At 37.1% G+C, this 12875-nt stretch overlaps 1 protein-coding gene across 1 annotated transcript in view; it reads left to right on the plus strand.

Moving 5' to 3' along the window:
- ehd4 (EH domain containing 4) overlaps nucleotides 1-12875 on the plus strand; it is a 29950-nt gene that overhangs the window by 2582 nt on the left and 14493 nt on the right. The window contains exons 2-3 of the mRNA XM_003214570.3: nucleotides 9067-9243; nucleotides 12227-12324. Coding sequence (XP_003214618.2) covers nucleotides 9067-9243; nucleotides 12227-12324 — 275 coding nt within the window. The remainder of the gene's footprint in view (nucleotides 1-9066; nucleotides 9244-12226; nucleotides 12325-12875) is intronic.

The following is a 12875-nucleotide window of genomic DNA, read 5'->3' on the forward strand; positions in this document are numbered from 1 at the left end:
CCAAACCCATCATGTGCTGTACTTTTAATACTAAATATACATTTAGCAAGTGGATCGAGACTTTGGGTGCATCTACACTGTGGAATTTATGTCATAGTAGCTCAATGCTATGAAACCTTGGGCTATGTAGTTTGCTGAGGCACCAGCACTCTGTAGCAAAGAAAACTAAAGACCATGTCAAACTATAACTCTGATGGTTCATAGCATCGATCCATAGAATGAATGCAGTTTGACACTATTAAAGTTGTAGATGCACTCTTAGAAGTATAGGGTCCCAGATGGGTGGTGGAAGTGGCAGTCCTAACCACATTTTTTCCAAGTTAACACATCCCCCACCCCAACTGGTTTCCGGTGTTCTGCTGGAAGAGATGAAGTGGTTTGTTGTAGTGCGTGTTTTGCAGATGTCATAGCATGCCTTCAAGTAGTTTTTGACTTACGGTGATGTCACCACTAGATGTTCTTGGCAAGATTTATTGAGAGAGGGTTTGTCTTTACCTCGTCTCCTTCTGAGGCTGAGAGGGTGTCTTCTTCAATGTCACCTGTTGGGTTTCCATGGCTGAGTCAGGGTTCAAATCCTGGTCCCCAGAGTCCTAGTCTAGCACTTAAACCACAGCATCACACTAGCTCTCACACAATGGCATAACTGATAAAAAGCACCCTATGGAATTTTATTTAGGCAATTTCCCCGAAAGGTAATTTTTGGACACCACTGGAACTTAGAAGTGTTTCCATGTATGAAATATTTTCCCTTGTGCCATTTAAATATGGCCTTGTTATGCACTCTTTATCCAAAGCATAACTGCTTGCCTGTGATTCATCACTTCTGAGCTCCACTAAGCCGGATTATCTCCTGGAAAACTACTACATAGTTTCGTGCTAAATAACACATTACAGGTTTATTTATTTAACTAATAGCCTGTCATATCCCAAAGCCTTGAAGAATTAAGAATGCTTCCAGAACTAATTCGAACACTTATTCAGGCATGTTGACTTCCCAGTAACAATATGAGGCTTTGCCATTGGGTTGCGTGACACACCGTTACATGATGAAGTGTTTTGTATATGAGTATATGTATATGTGTGCATTACTGAATTGCTTTTGCACTTACTCTTCCTAAATAAAGCTGAAAAGAATGCACCAGAATGCAGCCAGAGCAGTGTGTATGTATCATGGGTATGTACATAACCACATAACTACAAAAAGTATAATGTACACTTCCACATATGAATATACTGATCAATAATTATACATCTCTCCTTGCTTTGTATTACACAGACCTCCCTATCAAAGAGAAGCACAATATGAATTGACTGTCTGACTCTGGTTTTTGGTTGGGAGGGGAGTTGCTGGCTAGTATACCTGAAAAGATTCTCCTCTGAAAGGATGTTCTCTGATTTGTCTCAGTTGCTTCCTGTGTTGATCTTAAAGCAGCTGAAAGAAGTCTGTCTCTGTGTTTAGAAACTTATCTTCCTTTTTTAGGTTTTGTTTTAGCATAAGCATAGCCTCCACCCATCATTTCTAGTTTAGCTGCGCTGTCTTTCCTTTTGCAAACTTTACTTCCTCTTCCACTTCTCACTGGCAGATACATCTCTCCTCTACATATTTAGGAATATGTTTAGGATAGGAAACAATATTTATTATGCTTCTGAATTAGATCTGTGTGTACTGTTCTGAACAGTTGGCTGCATGCATCCAGCTGTCATTTCACTTATAGATACTGAAGATATATTTCAGTTCCATGGTATGTCAGAGTAAAAACCCTTAACATCCTTATTACCGAGGATAATATCGTAAGATATTTATCTTATGCAGACTGCCCTATTATGCCTGATTTTAACCAGCATCCTCATGGGAGAAGATTTTCCTCTGTCGAAATATAAAGTATTTTCAAATGGCTTAATCTTGAATGGACATGGAAACTGATTTCACTGTCCATTCTCTCTTCAAGTTGAGTGTTTGAATCAATCAAGCCTACAATCTGATCATGTTTGTATTCTGGAATTTCTCATTGTTGCTCTCTGAATGGTCCTATGTAGGTGTGTGTATGCAGAATTTACAAGACACTCATTTCTTTTAACCAGTTTTACCAATCTGAAGCTTTTGTTTATTGCCCTCGTTTAGTCAATTATCAGTTATAAGTCCCTGCTCATACATGTTGTACTCACCTGTTTAAGGAAAAAAGTTGAAGACCAGTCACTGCCTTGCTAATGACATATTGCTCCAGATCTCAGACAACCATTTCCAAATGTTGCATGTTAAACATTAATGGAACATAACACTTAAACCTCCAGAACAGGGGGGTGCAATTTGTGGCCCTCCAGATGTTGTGCCATAGCCTGTGGTGAGATATGAAAGTAGTTGCAGCTTCTGGAGGGACACAACCTTATTTTGTATTTGCATGGCATAAATGCAGCAGACCTGAGCAGATGTCCCCTAGTATTATTGCATTATCTGCCCATTCTACAATAGCGCCATCGTTGATGCTTTGCCATTATTACATTGCACTTTATTGTCCATTTTAGCTGTGAAACTACCTCTCCCCATTTTGGAATATTCTGCACTTTGGCCTAGATCTGTGTCTCTTGTTTTTAACATTTTATGCTGTATGTTGATTTTAATGACTGTTTTATTGATGCTGATGTTTTTATTGTTGGGATATTTGTTTTATTGTTTTGTTGTTGTTATTATATTGTTGTATCGGGCAAGGCCCCATGTAAGCCGCCCCGAGTCCCTTCGGGGAGATGGGGCGGGGTATAAAAATAAAGTTATTATTATTATTATTATTGCATTATCGTATTTGACTGTTCAACTAGGTGGGAAGTTCTCTAATGTTTAGTGGCCTGAGATCACAACATGAACAAATGGTTCATAAGAATATTATAGCTGATGTTATCAGCAGGTGGTCAGAGATGTAGAAGAGTTTAAATTGTGTAACTCCTTCCTCTTTTTCCTAATATCAATTGTGCAATGAAGGCTTTTTAAATTTTAAAAATGGGTCAGAAGCCAGATAATAGATCTGGATAATTGGTTTCAATATAAGTAGAAAAAACAATGACCTATTCAACTGCATAATTCAGGAAAGACTCTTGGCCACTCAGTGATTGCTTAGATTTTTTTAAAATCCGGAGTCTTTGCACACTTCAATTTAAACCTATAAAGTTGCTTAAAACAGACCTACAAACAGGAAAAAAAGAAAGGGCTGCAGAGTAGAATGAATATACAGAGACATCATAGGTATTAAGTAACTCTGGGAAGTATGAAATTTCCCCTTTCTGGCTAGATGGTATTTTCCCCATTTTGACAATTGTCGTCTCTTTGCAAATAGCCATGGTATGTAGCACAGTATGTTAACAGGTCCATAATACACTATATCATTTCCCAGTTTATTTAATAAAAGAAGTGAAGGTGGAAAGATGATGTGCACATCACAGATACATGGTTGTGAGAAGAAAAGTTACTGTGTGAACCAGACAATGCATAAAGTGAGCCAGTAACATCCTCTGATGGTTGAATGTACAGTAGCCATAGTAATACAAGTGGTTGCCAAATTCTTGCATTCACCATTCAGAACACCCATGTACTTGTAGTATGGAGAAATGTGTTATTAATGGTTACCCTTCTTGATTTTGAAGCTGAACACTGGGTGCCAAATGTTCCGCAACTGCCTGTATTTACAGTGTTCTACTAAGATTGCTTATCATTTTTAACCTCCTGACTTTTTCAGTATGGGACTTCCTTCTTAGCAGTTCCAGATGTCGTGAGTTTTGTTTCAGACAGGATTCTCACTCTTAAGCAGACATCCTCTGCCCTGTTGCACTTTTATAGAAAAAACAGTTTTCACCCTGGTAATTGGATGGAGTGCTTATGAAAGAGGAAAGACATCATCCCTGTTTTTTCTACATCAGCTTAAGAGAACAATTTCTTGGAATTGTCTTACTTCATGCTAGAGGGTTCTTGGTTCAACCCATCTTTTAGATGGGTGGTTTTTTATTTGTTGTATCTTTATGTGTCTGCCACCAAACCCCTGTGCATTAAATTTAATCAGTTTCTTTTAATATTGTTTAAATGTTTCAGAATTCACATAGATCCCATAGATATGGTAAACTATAAAGCAAAACTTCCTCTGAACATCTTGCTTAGAAAACCCCATGATGACCTTAGGATTGTCTTCAATAGGAAACTACTAGACAGCACACAACAAAAACCAACAAGTAAGGATCATAGGATGGTATACAATAAAATCAATTGGAACAGTTTAAAACAATAAAATAATTTAAAAAATATTAAACTTTTTAACATTCGCAAGTAGTTAAAACAATTTTAAACCACAGTTGGCTTTGGCAGTCTCAGTTAAGCTCGCACGGTTTTAGCAAAGAGTCATGCTTTTACTTGTCAGGAAAATATCACTAACAGTAGTCCCGAGAGGAAAGAATTCTGGAACTGGAGTGCTGCAGCAAAGAAGGCCTTTTCCTACATCCTTCAATAACATATTAGTCCACTGGAAGGATACAAAAGATCACCCTCTGAGTTGCTTCCCTGTATTCTGTAATCTCCACAGTCTGTGTATTAAAGATGCAATACAAGCCGACTTCTGTCTGGGTTTAACTGGACCACACAGTTGTCCCTGGAATATATTCTGGCTTTGTCAACACTGAAAAGCATGGCAGGGCTTTTCCCCCTCAATGAGGAGATTCCAGCTAGGCTAGGATTTCCTAGAATGGAACTGGAAAATGACTACTTCAGATGTCTATTCTAACAAGGACTATTCAAATTGGAAATACAGAATTATTGGTCATAAGTACTGTTTCTGGGCATCTATAAGAACTAACTCCATTTACTGAGCTTAGGAGACAAGAAGCATTCTTTTAATGAAAGCCTTTGACAACACATTCTTTTAATGTTTATGTTGCATATTACCAGTTACGCGAATGATATAATTTAAGACAGAAGCAGCAGATACATTTTAAACTCTCTGTTATCAGCTCACTATCTTACACTTGCAGGCAAACTATTATTGCAGTTTAGGATTCATTTCCTTTTAATTCTTGTCTGTGCCATAGCCACTGATCCCATAAATTCTTAGTTTTCCTGTGATTCTGTAAAGAAAATTGCTGTAGCTGTTGTGTGCTTTCAAGTCATTTTTGATTTACAGTCACCCCAAGGTAAACTAGCATGTTTTTTTCTTGGCAGAGTTTGTTCAAAGGGGGTTTGCCCTTGCTTTTCCCTGAAGCTGAGGTAGAGTGTCTTGCCCAAGACTACCCAGTAGTTTTCCATGATAGAGAAGAGATGTGAACCCTGGTTTCCCAGTGTCTTAGTCCTGCACTCAGATCAGTACACCACATTTTAATTTCCCTCTGCTTCCTTAGGTTAAAAGCATATAGATTGTTAAAGGAGAGTTTAAAAATGAATGTCTGCTAGTTCTGCCTTAGATTGTGTTACTATTATCTGTTAGCACAATCGTAAGCATGTTTATCTGTAAGTAAATCCTGTTTGGTTAAATGAGCTTATTCCTTAGTAAATGTGTTTAAAATTACATCCAACATGCTGATTTGCAGCACCATTAATAGAAGAGAGGGCATGAGTGAGAAAAACTGCAAAGAGGAGGAAGTGAGGCAGATGTTTTGAAATGCAAATACAATATATGCTTTGGAATTGCTGTCTTTAAGCTTGGAATTCTGTATGAAATTAAATAATACCAAATCCTATTAAAGTCAGTTGATAAAAGCAACACCCTCCTGAATAGGCCATCTTGGCCAACATTTTGTCCCTAAGCTTTAGGTGTGTGCTGGTGGCATGTGAAATTATCACCATGCTCTGTTTGCTCACAGTGTCTAACAGTCGGAAGTAAGCTATGCCTGATAATTAAGCATATTGATTTTTCTAGTGTCCTTTAAAAATATTTGAAACCAATGATTGTCATGCCATTATAACTTAATATAATTCAAGTATAAGTAAATTTTGCATTGTATAGGATAAGTAAATGTAAATAAACCTATATTCTGTAGCTATTCTGTTCATAGCATTTGTAAGTTAGTACATTGTTACCATATCCTCTCACAATAAACATTTCTCTTCTTTGTCCTTTCCTCTTAGAGCAGAGGTCCCCAAACTAAGGCCCGGGGGCCGGATGCGGCCCATTGAAGCCATTTATCCGGCCCCCACGGCACAAGGGCAGAAGGGTGTTGGGCTAAACGACCCAAGGGCTCTCTTCTTCTCTTACAACCATTATTATTATTATTATTATTATTATTATTATTATTATTATTATTATTATCATTGAGGCTGGGTGGCCATCTGTCAGGGGTGCTTTGCTTGTGCTTTTGGTGCACAAAGGCAGAAGGGGATTGGACTCAATGGCCCAAAGGGTCTCTTCTAACCCTCTTTATTATTATTATTATTATTATTATTAACATTGAGGCTGGGTGGCCATCTGTCAGGGGTGTTTTGCTTGTGCCTTTGATACACAAAGGCAGAAGAGGGTTGGACTAAATAGCCCAAGTGGTCTCTTCCAACTGTCTTTATTATTATTATTATTATTATTATTATTATCATTGAGGCTGGGTGGCCATCTGTCAGGGGTGCTTTGCCTGTGCTTTTAGTGCACAAAGGCAGAAAGCGATTGGACTCAATGGCCCAAAGGGTCTCTTCTAACCCTCTTTATTATTATTATTATTATTATTATTATTATTATTATTATTATTATTAACATTGAGGCTGGGTGGCCATCTGTCAGGGGTGCTTTGCCTGTGCTTTTAGTGCACAAAGGCAGAAGAGGGTCAGACTAAAAGGCCCAAGGGGTCTCTTCCAACCCTCTTTTTATTATTATTATTATTATTATTATTATTATTATTATTATTATTATTATTAACATTGAGGCTGGGTGGACATCTGTCAGGGATGCTTTGCTTGTGCTTTTGGTGCACAAAGGCAGAAGGGGATTGGACTCAATGGCCCAAAGGGTCTCTTCTAACCCTCTTTATTATTATTATTATTATTATTATTATTAATTATTATTATTATTATTATTATTATTATTATTATTATTATTATTATTATTATTATTACTCTGTGGCCAACTATAGTCCGGCCCTCCAACAGTCTGAAGGATCATGAACTGGCCCCCTGTTTAAAAAGTTTGGGGACCCCTGTCTTAGAGCATGTCTACACTGTAGAATTAATGCAATTTGACTCCACTTTAACCACTATGGCTCAGTGCTACGGAATCCTGGGAGTTGTAATTTTACAAAGCATCTAGCTTCTCTATCAAATAGTCCTGGTGTCTCACCAAACTATAATTCCATTGCAGTCAGTGATGTCAGACTGCATTAAATCTACAGAGCAAATGCATCCCTAGAGACAAAGATCAAGTCCCTTGATCATTATAGTTGGTGTTTGCTGTGTCAGCTCTATGAAATTTCTTGTTATATTTCTAGAACATCATTATGATGATTGCTATTGAATATTCATTTCCTTTTCTAATAATATTTAACATTACATTTGACTGATTCATTGCTATAGAACTATTAGTAGATGTCTTACTAAATTGTCTGTTAGTAAAGTTAGCAGGTGGAGTGGATTGTGTATGGATGCTAAGTGAGGTATAGAGATCAAAGAATCCAGAATGTGTAAAATGAAGTGGGAATCCTCCAGCTTTCCAAACGTGTCAGCCAGCATCTCCCTCCAGCAAAGCCAATGGCGGGTAATACTATCAGTTGCAGTCTGACAACATTTGGAGAGCTACCATGCTACAAAGGAATTGGCATTTTTTCTTTCAGTGGGAACATGCAAGAGGGCTAGAACATAGCACAGCAAAATTGATACATCATGGTTTCTATTCAGGCTTTGTTTTCGCTCAGTGAAACTGAATAAAATATTGTTAGCTAATTGTTTGAGGATATCCGTAGAGGAAATTGTTGTCCTGTGATCGGTACAGATTTGAGAGATGACTGGAAGTAATGATTTTTGACATGCCAGCTAGGATTGAATTACTCCCATTTCATTGTGGCTGTCAGACGCTTGGAATTTCATTGATAGTACTAAAATAACTAGATAATTGAGTTTAGGGCCATAGTTAACAAGCTAAGTCTAATATATTCTTTAGGATTGTCATTCTGGCAGTTAACTGGTCAGATAGTCTTACTGGACCCCTGTTTAGTGTTATTTCATAAAGACAAGAATGGCAGTGTGCATTTGGTATTTTACCTTTCAAATGATTCAGGATAGTGTCATTTGTTAACAAGGCAGTTTGAATAATAGCTCTGCAGGTTCTCAAGAGCAAAATCAAACAGCCTGGCAAAATGATTCATGAAAAGCTTATCACTCTGCACTCCGATTTAAGATGGAAAAAGAACATAGGATTGGTATTTAGATGAACAAAGAGAATAAGATGTTGATGATAAATTTGATGACACCGATAGAGGTTACAATTTAGTTAGTGCAAAGGATGAAGAGAGACTGGTTTGTATCCTGTTTGGCACAAATGCTTTCAAAATGACTTTTTCGAATGCTTTCCTAAGTTATTTATAGTTTTGATTTTAAAAAGTTGGAACTCTGAGCTGACCTTGATGTTCCAGGATAAAAGCCAAAGGGAAGGAACATGCAGTGAATCATAGAATCTTACCTAACATCATTATGAGTTAGAAGAATTTACAATATTTTAAAATAAAGCAATTGCTGCACAGTAATAATGAAAAACCTAATTTGCTTATCATTAACCTAAACCTAATGCTGAGACTTCATTTTAGTTCTAATAAAGTTAATTCTATTTCATTTCATTTATATTTACTTCACTTCTTCTCTAAATCTTTCCTGACTGATTGTAGACTGTTTTCTTTCTCTACTTCTGCATATCTCCAAATATTAAGGATCATTTTTATTACAAGACTTTACAGTTATTAATAAACAAAAGCAGATGCACAGTGGATGGCTCTGTGATGGAGAGATCCATATTCAGAGGGTATGGCTGGCCCTCAACTCATTAAGAAAACCCACCCTTAACTGTTTTTATTTGTCAATGACTGTGGTTCATTTCAACTTTGTATTCTTTTTTCCTCTTCCATAATTAGGTATCTGTTGGAGCAGGACTTTCCAGGAATGAGGATTGGTCCAGAACCAACTACAGATTCTTTTATTGCTGTCATGTATGGAGACACTGAAGGGAGTACACCAGGGAATGCTCTTGTTGTGGACCCTAAGAAGCCATTTCGTAAACTTGACCGTTTTGGAAATGCATTTTTGAACAGGTAAAGAAAGGCAACATGCTATTTCTTATAATACGTCCAATCCCGTTGCTAGGATTCTCTTTCATTTGTTATAATTCCTCTTCATAGAACAGATAGAGTGAGAGGCATAATATTTGATTCAGATTTCAAAACATAAAATTTGAGTAGTTAATTTTTGAAGGTTTCGCAGTTATCTTTACTGGAAAAAGAATACATAGCTCCAGTTTAAAATTGACACAGGATTACTTCTATAAGCTTTGATAATGTAATTACTTTGTTGCAGTTTGAATGGCTATTTAAGTATCAAATGTTCTGCTGTTTACAAAACCTTTCTCCTGATGTCTTGAAAAGGGTTGCAGTGTTTCAAGGAAGATGACTTAACATTTTCCAATAGGAATTGAAAATCTCTGATCCATAGGACAAAATGATCAGAGCTAGACATCTGATGACACAGTCTGTGTTCTGCTCCTACTGTCCGTGACAAGAGCAAAGATATTGCTCAGGTTCTCTTTTTTCGCTTTTCATCTATTCAGCCCTACAAGTATGCAGCTCTAACATCATGCCTGGAACCCAAGTTTGGTCCCATTTTTCTTCTGATTTTGTTGCTTCTCAGTCTGCCTTATTACTTTCTTTATTCTGAGAAACAAAAAGTTTAATCCCTAATTTGCCTGGTCTTTTCACCTTCATTGGGTACTGTTAAATACTCCTATATAACAATGCCGTATTTTTATCAGTCCTGAAAGTGGGTGTAAAATATTGAATTCTGGTGGTGAGGTTTGCTGTTTGGTATCTTTATTGATGCATTGCCAGTGTCCTGTATCCACACAAGCAAGCCGTTATGCCCCAGCTATAAATTAGAAACTGCAGAAAGTTTCCATTCCTATCACTGCAAAATATCTTTGCCCTATTCTTTTCTTTATTGTCCTTACTGTTTACCTATGGATAGTCTGAGTGTATTACACAGTGCTGTCACCATACATAACTGCAGTTCTTGTTTTTCTGGAAAGACCTGCCACTACTTCTACTTCACTTGACATCTAGAACATTTAAAACATTGTGTCATTGTTCAGCTGGAATAAAGGAACCAGTCTTCTCCTAATACTTAAGTTTTTTAGATGTCAGTACTAAGGCAAAGGCATATATAGTAAGGCCTCCATATTCACAGATTTTGCATCCACTGCTTGAAAAAAACAGCAATGCTTGATTTTGCCAATTTATATAAGGGACACAGTTTTTCTATGCAGTTCTGTATAATGGAACTTGAGCATCCACCAATTTTAGTGTTTAGTCTTGGAACCAAACTCCAGCAGATTCAATGATCCCACTGTATTTGACATAAAACCCAGAATTCATATACATTGTCAGTCTGTTTTAAATTATTTTTCAACTTAATTATTACTTGTCATTTTAAATTCTTTTAAAAAATGTACAAGCCCTCCAATTTAAATAATGAAAAACAGTAAAAATAAAAATGTTAATTATGTGTGAAAAGAAAGAGAATAAATGTCTCTGTACATTTGTATTAGTTTGCTCTGTTTTCTCAATCTTTTCACCAGAATGCAGACTTGTTCACATAATATATTGCATAGAACTTTGTAAGTGACATGTGTATCTTCTAAATGTCTGTCAACATTGAGTCCTTCCCTTTCATCTCTCCCACTATTTTTGTCATACAATGTTCTTCAGCCTAGAGCCCTGCATTCTTAGCCAGCATGGTGAATAGTTGTACAATCTAGAAGCATTTGCAGTTCAATCCATCTGGATGGTGATAAAAGAAATCAAATTTAAAAGTCAATTGGATAATTAATTAATCTGAAGAGTATTTTGTTCTCTACTTCAATATTCCTCAATTTTATTGTGACATTTAAACTGTCCCAGTTCTTCCTTGGCAGGAAAGGCTGAATGGCAGCAGGCTGGGTTGCCCCTTAAGTAGTTCAACATTGTTGGAGGATACCAGAGTGAGGAAGGCTGCATTAAATAAAGCCTCTGGCTGAGTGAAACTCAAGTAGAGATGTCACAGTTAAACAGTCTCTGTACAGCATGGCACTTCATGCATCTGTATAAACCATCCATACATAGGTGTACTGGATGTGTAGAGATGAATTCCAATTAAAGGGACCATTCTGTGCTGTGTTGTTTCTTTTGTTATTCTGGAAAAGAAAATTGCTATAATAAAATGGCACTTTTGTTCTTTCTGTTCATAGAAATATATGCCATAACATGTGTCCAGAAACAGGATCATACGATGGTGCTAGACAGCATTGTGTTGTGAGCATGAGGTGAATCATGCATATAGAGTTTCTCCAAATGCTGTCTTTTATATTGAGAATGGTGGGGAGGCCCTACCATTGCAGTCCTTGGGTTCCCATCACTTGCCTTTTACCCTGAATTTTGTATTCAGGTTGCTAAATGGCCTCTATACTGGACACGTGACTTTGTTCATCTATCAGTTTTGTACTGTATCCCCTTTCAGTTCTTAAATGTAAATGGTCGGGCACAGCTATAAAAAGTAAAAAAAAAACCTGTAAGTATAACAAATAGGTGACACATCTCTGAACTCTGTCCACATTCCTAAATCCCCCCCAAAAATCTGTTTGATTTTTAACCCTGTCTCTGACTGCTCTGGCTGACTCTTTTAAGGACAGGCTTCCACGTTAAATCCCCCAAAGCCTCTTCTCATTACAGCATTTCAAAGACTGTGATTGGCTGGGGCTGAGCAGGATTGTCCAGCTTCTCTCCTCACATTGAAAGCCTTTTTTCTTTTTCTATTCCTATTACTCTAGTTAAAGTAATTCACAGCACCCCACAGTCCCCTGCTGTATCATGCTAAAAGCATGAATCTTTTTTCACATATATCAGTTAAGATAACGCTATCGTCATCTTACATATACTGAGAGCATGGTTAAGCAGTCATCTATCGTTTGCTGTAAGAAACAATGTTTTTTTCTAGTGAGCACAGAAAGAAGTGTGTTATTATAATGGGCTACTTTTCTTTTCTTTGTAGGTTCATGTGTGCTCAGTTGCCTAATCAGGTTCTGAAGAGCATCAGCATCATCGATAGCCCAGGCATTCTTTCAGGCGAGAAACAGCGAATCAGTAGAGGTAATTTGCTTGCTTGTTGATAATAAAACAAATATTTCCCTTTCTTTCCCACTGAGCACTTAAAACAAATTAAAGTGAAATAATAAAATAAGGTTAAAATGAAGTACAGTAGGTCTTCCACTTTCATAGGGATTAAGGGTTCAAAACCCCCATAAAAGTGGGAAAACAAGAAGAAACCCACACATTTTATTGCCTGAGAAAGCACCCCTCTATGAATCTCTAGGTCCTCCAGCACAACTGGCACACTTCCATGAATAAACAAATCAGCAAAAGTCAAACCTGCAAATATGTTTTAAACAATAAAGCAGTCAGGCACAACATCACTAAAGTCCTTTCCTAAATGCATTGGGCTCAAAAATTAAATAAAATACAGTTAGTGGTACACCAGTTTAAGGGAGGGCAAGGAAGAGACTAACAATTTATCCCAAACATAATTGCTTAGAAGTAATAACAAGTCCTATTGCTTTGGGTACTCCCAGATTAATCCTCCTGGCAGTTTATTCTGGTTGCTTGGTGAGAACTTTCCTTGATGTTTTTGTCTGGTATTGTTT

Source organism: Anolis carolinensis, chromosome 1 (assembly GCF_035594765.1).
Source record: "Anolis carolinensis isolate JA03-04 chromosome 1, rAnoCar3.1.pri, whole genome shotgun sequence".
Lineage (NCBI taxonomy): Eukaryota > Metazoa > Chordata > Lepidosauria > Squamata > Dactyloidae > Anolis > Anolis carolinensis.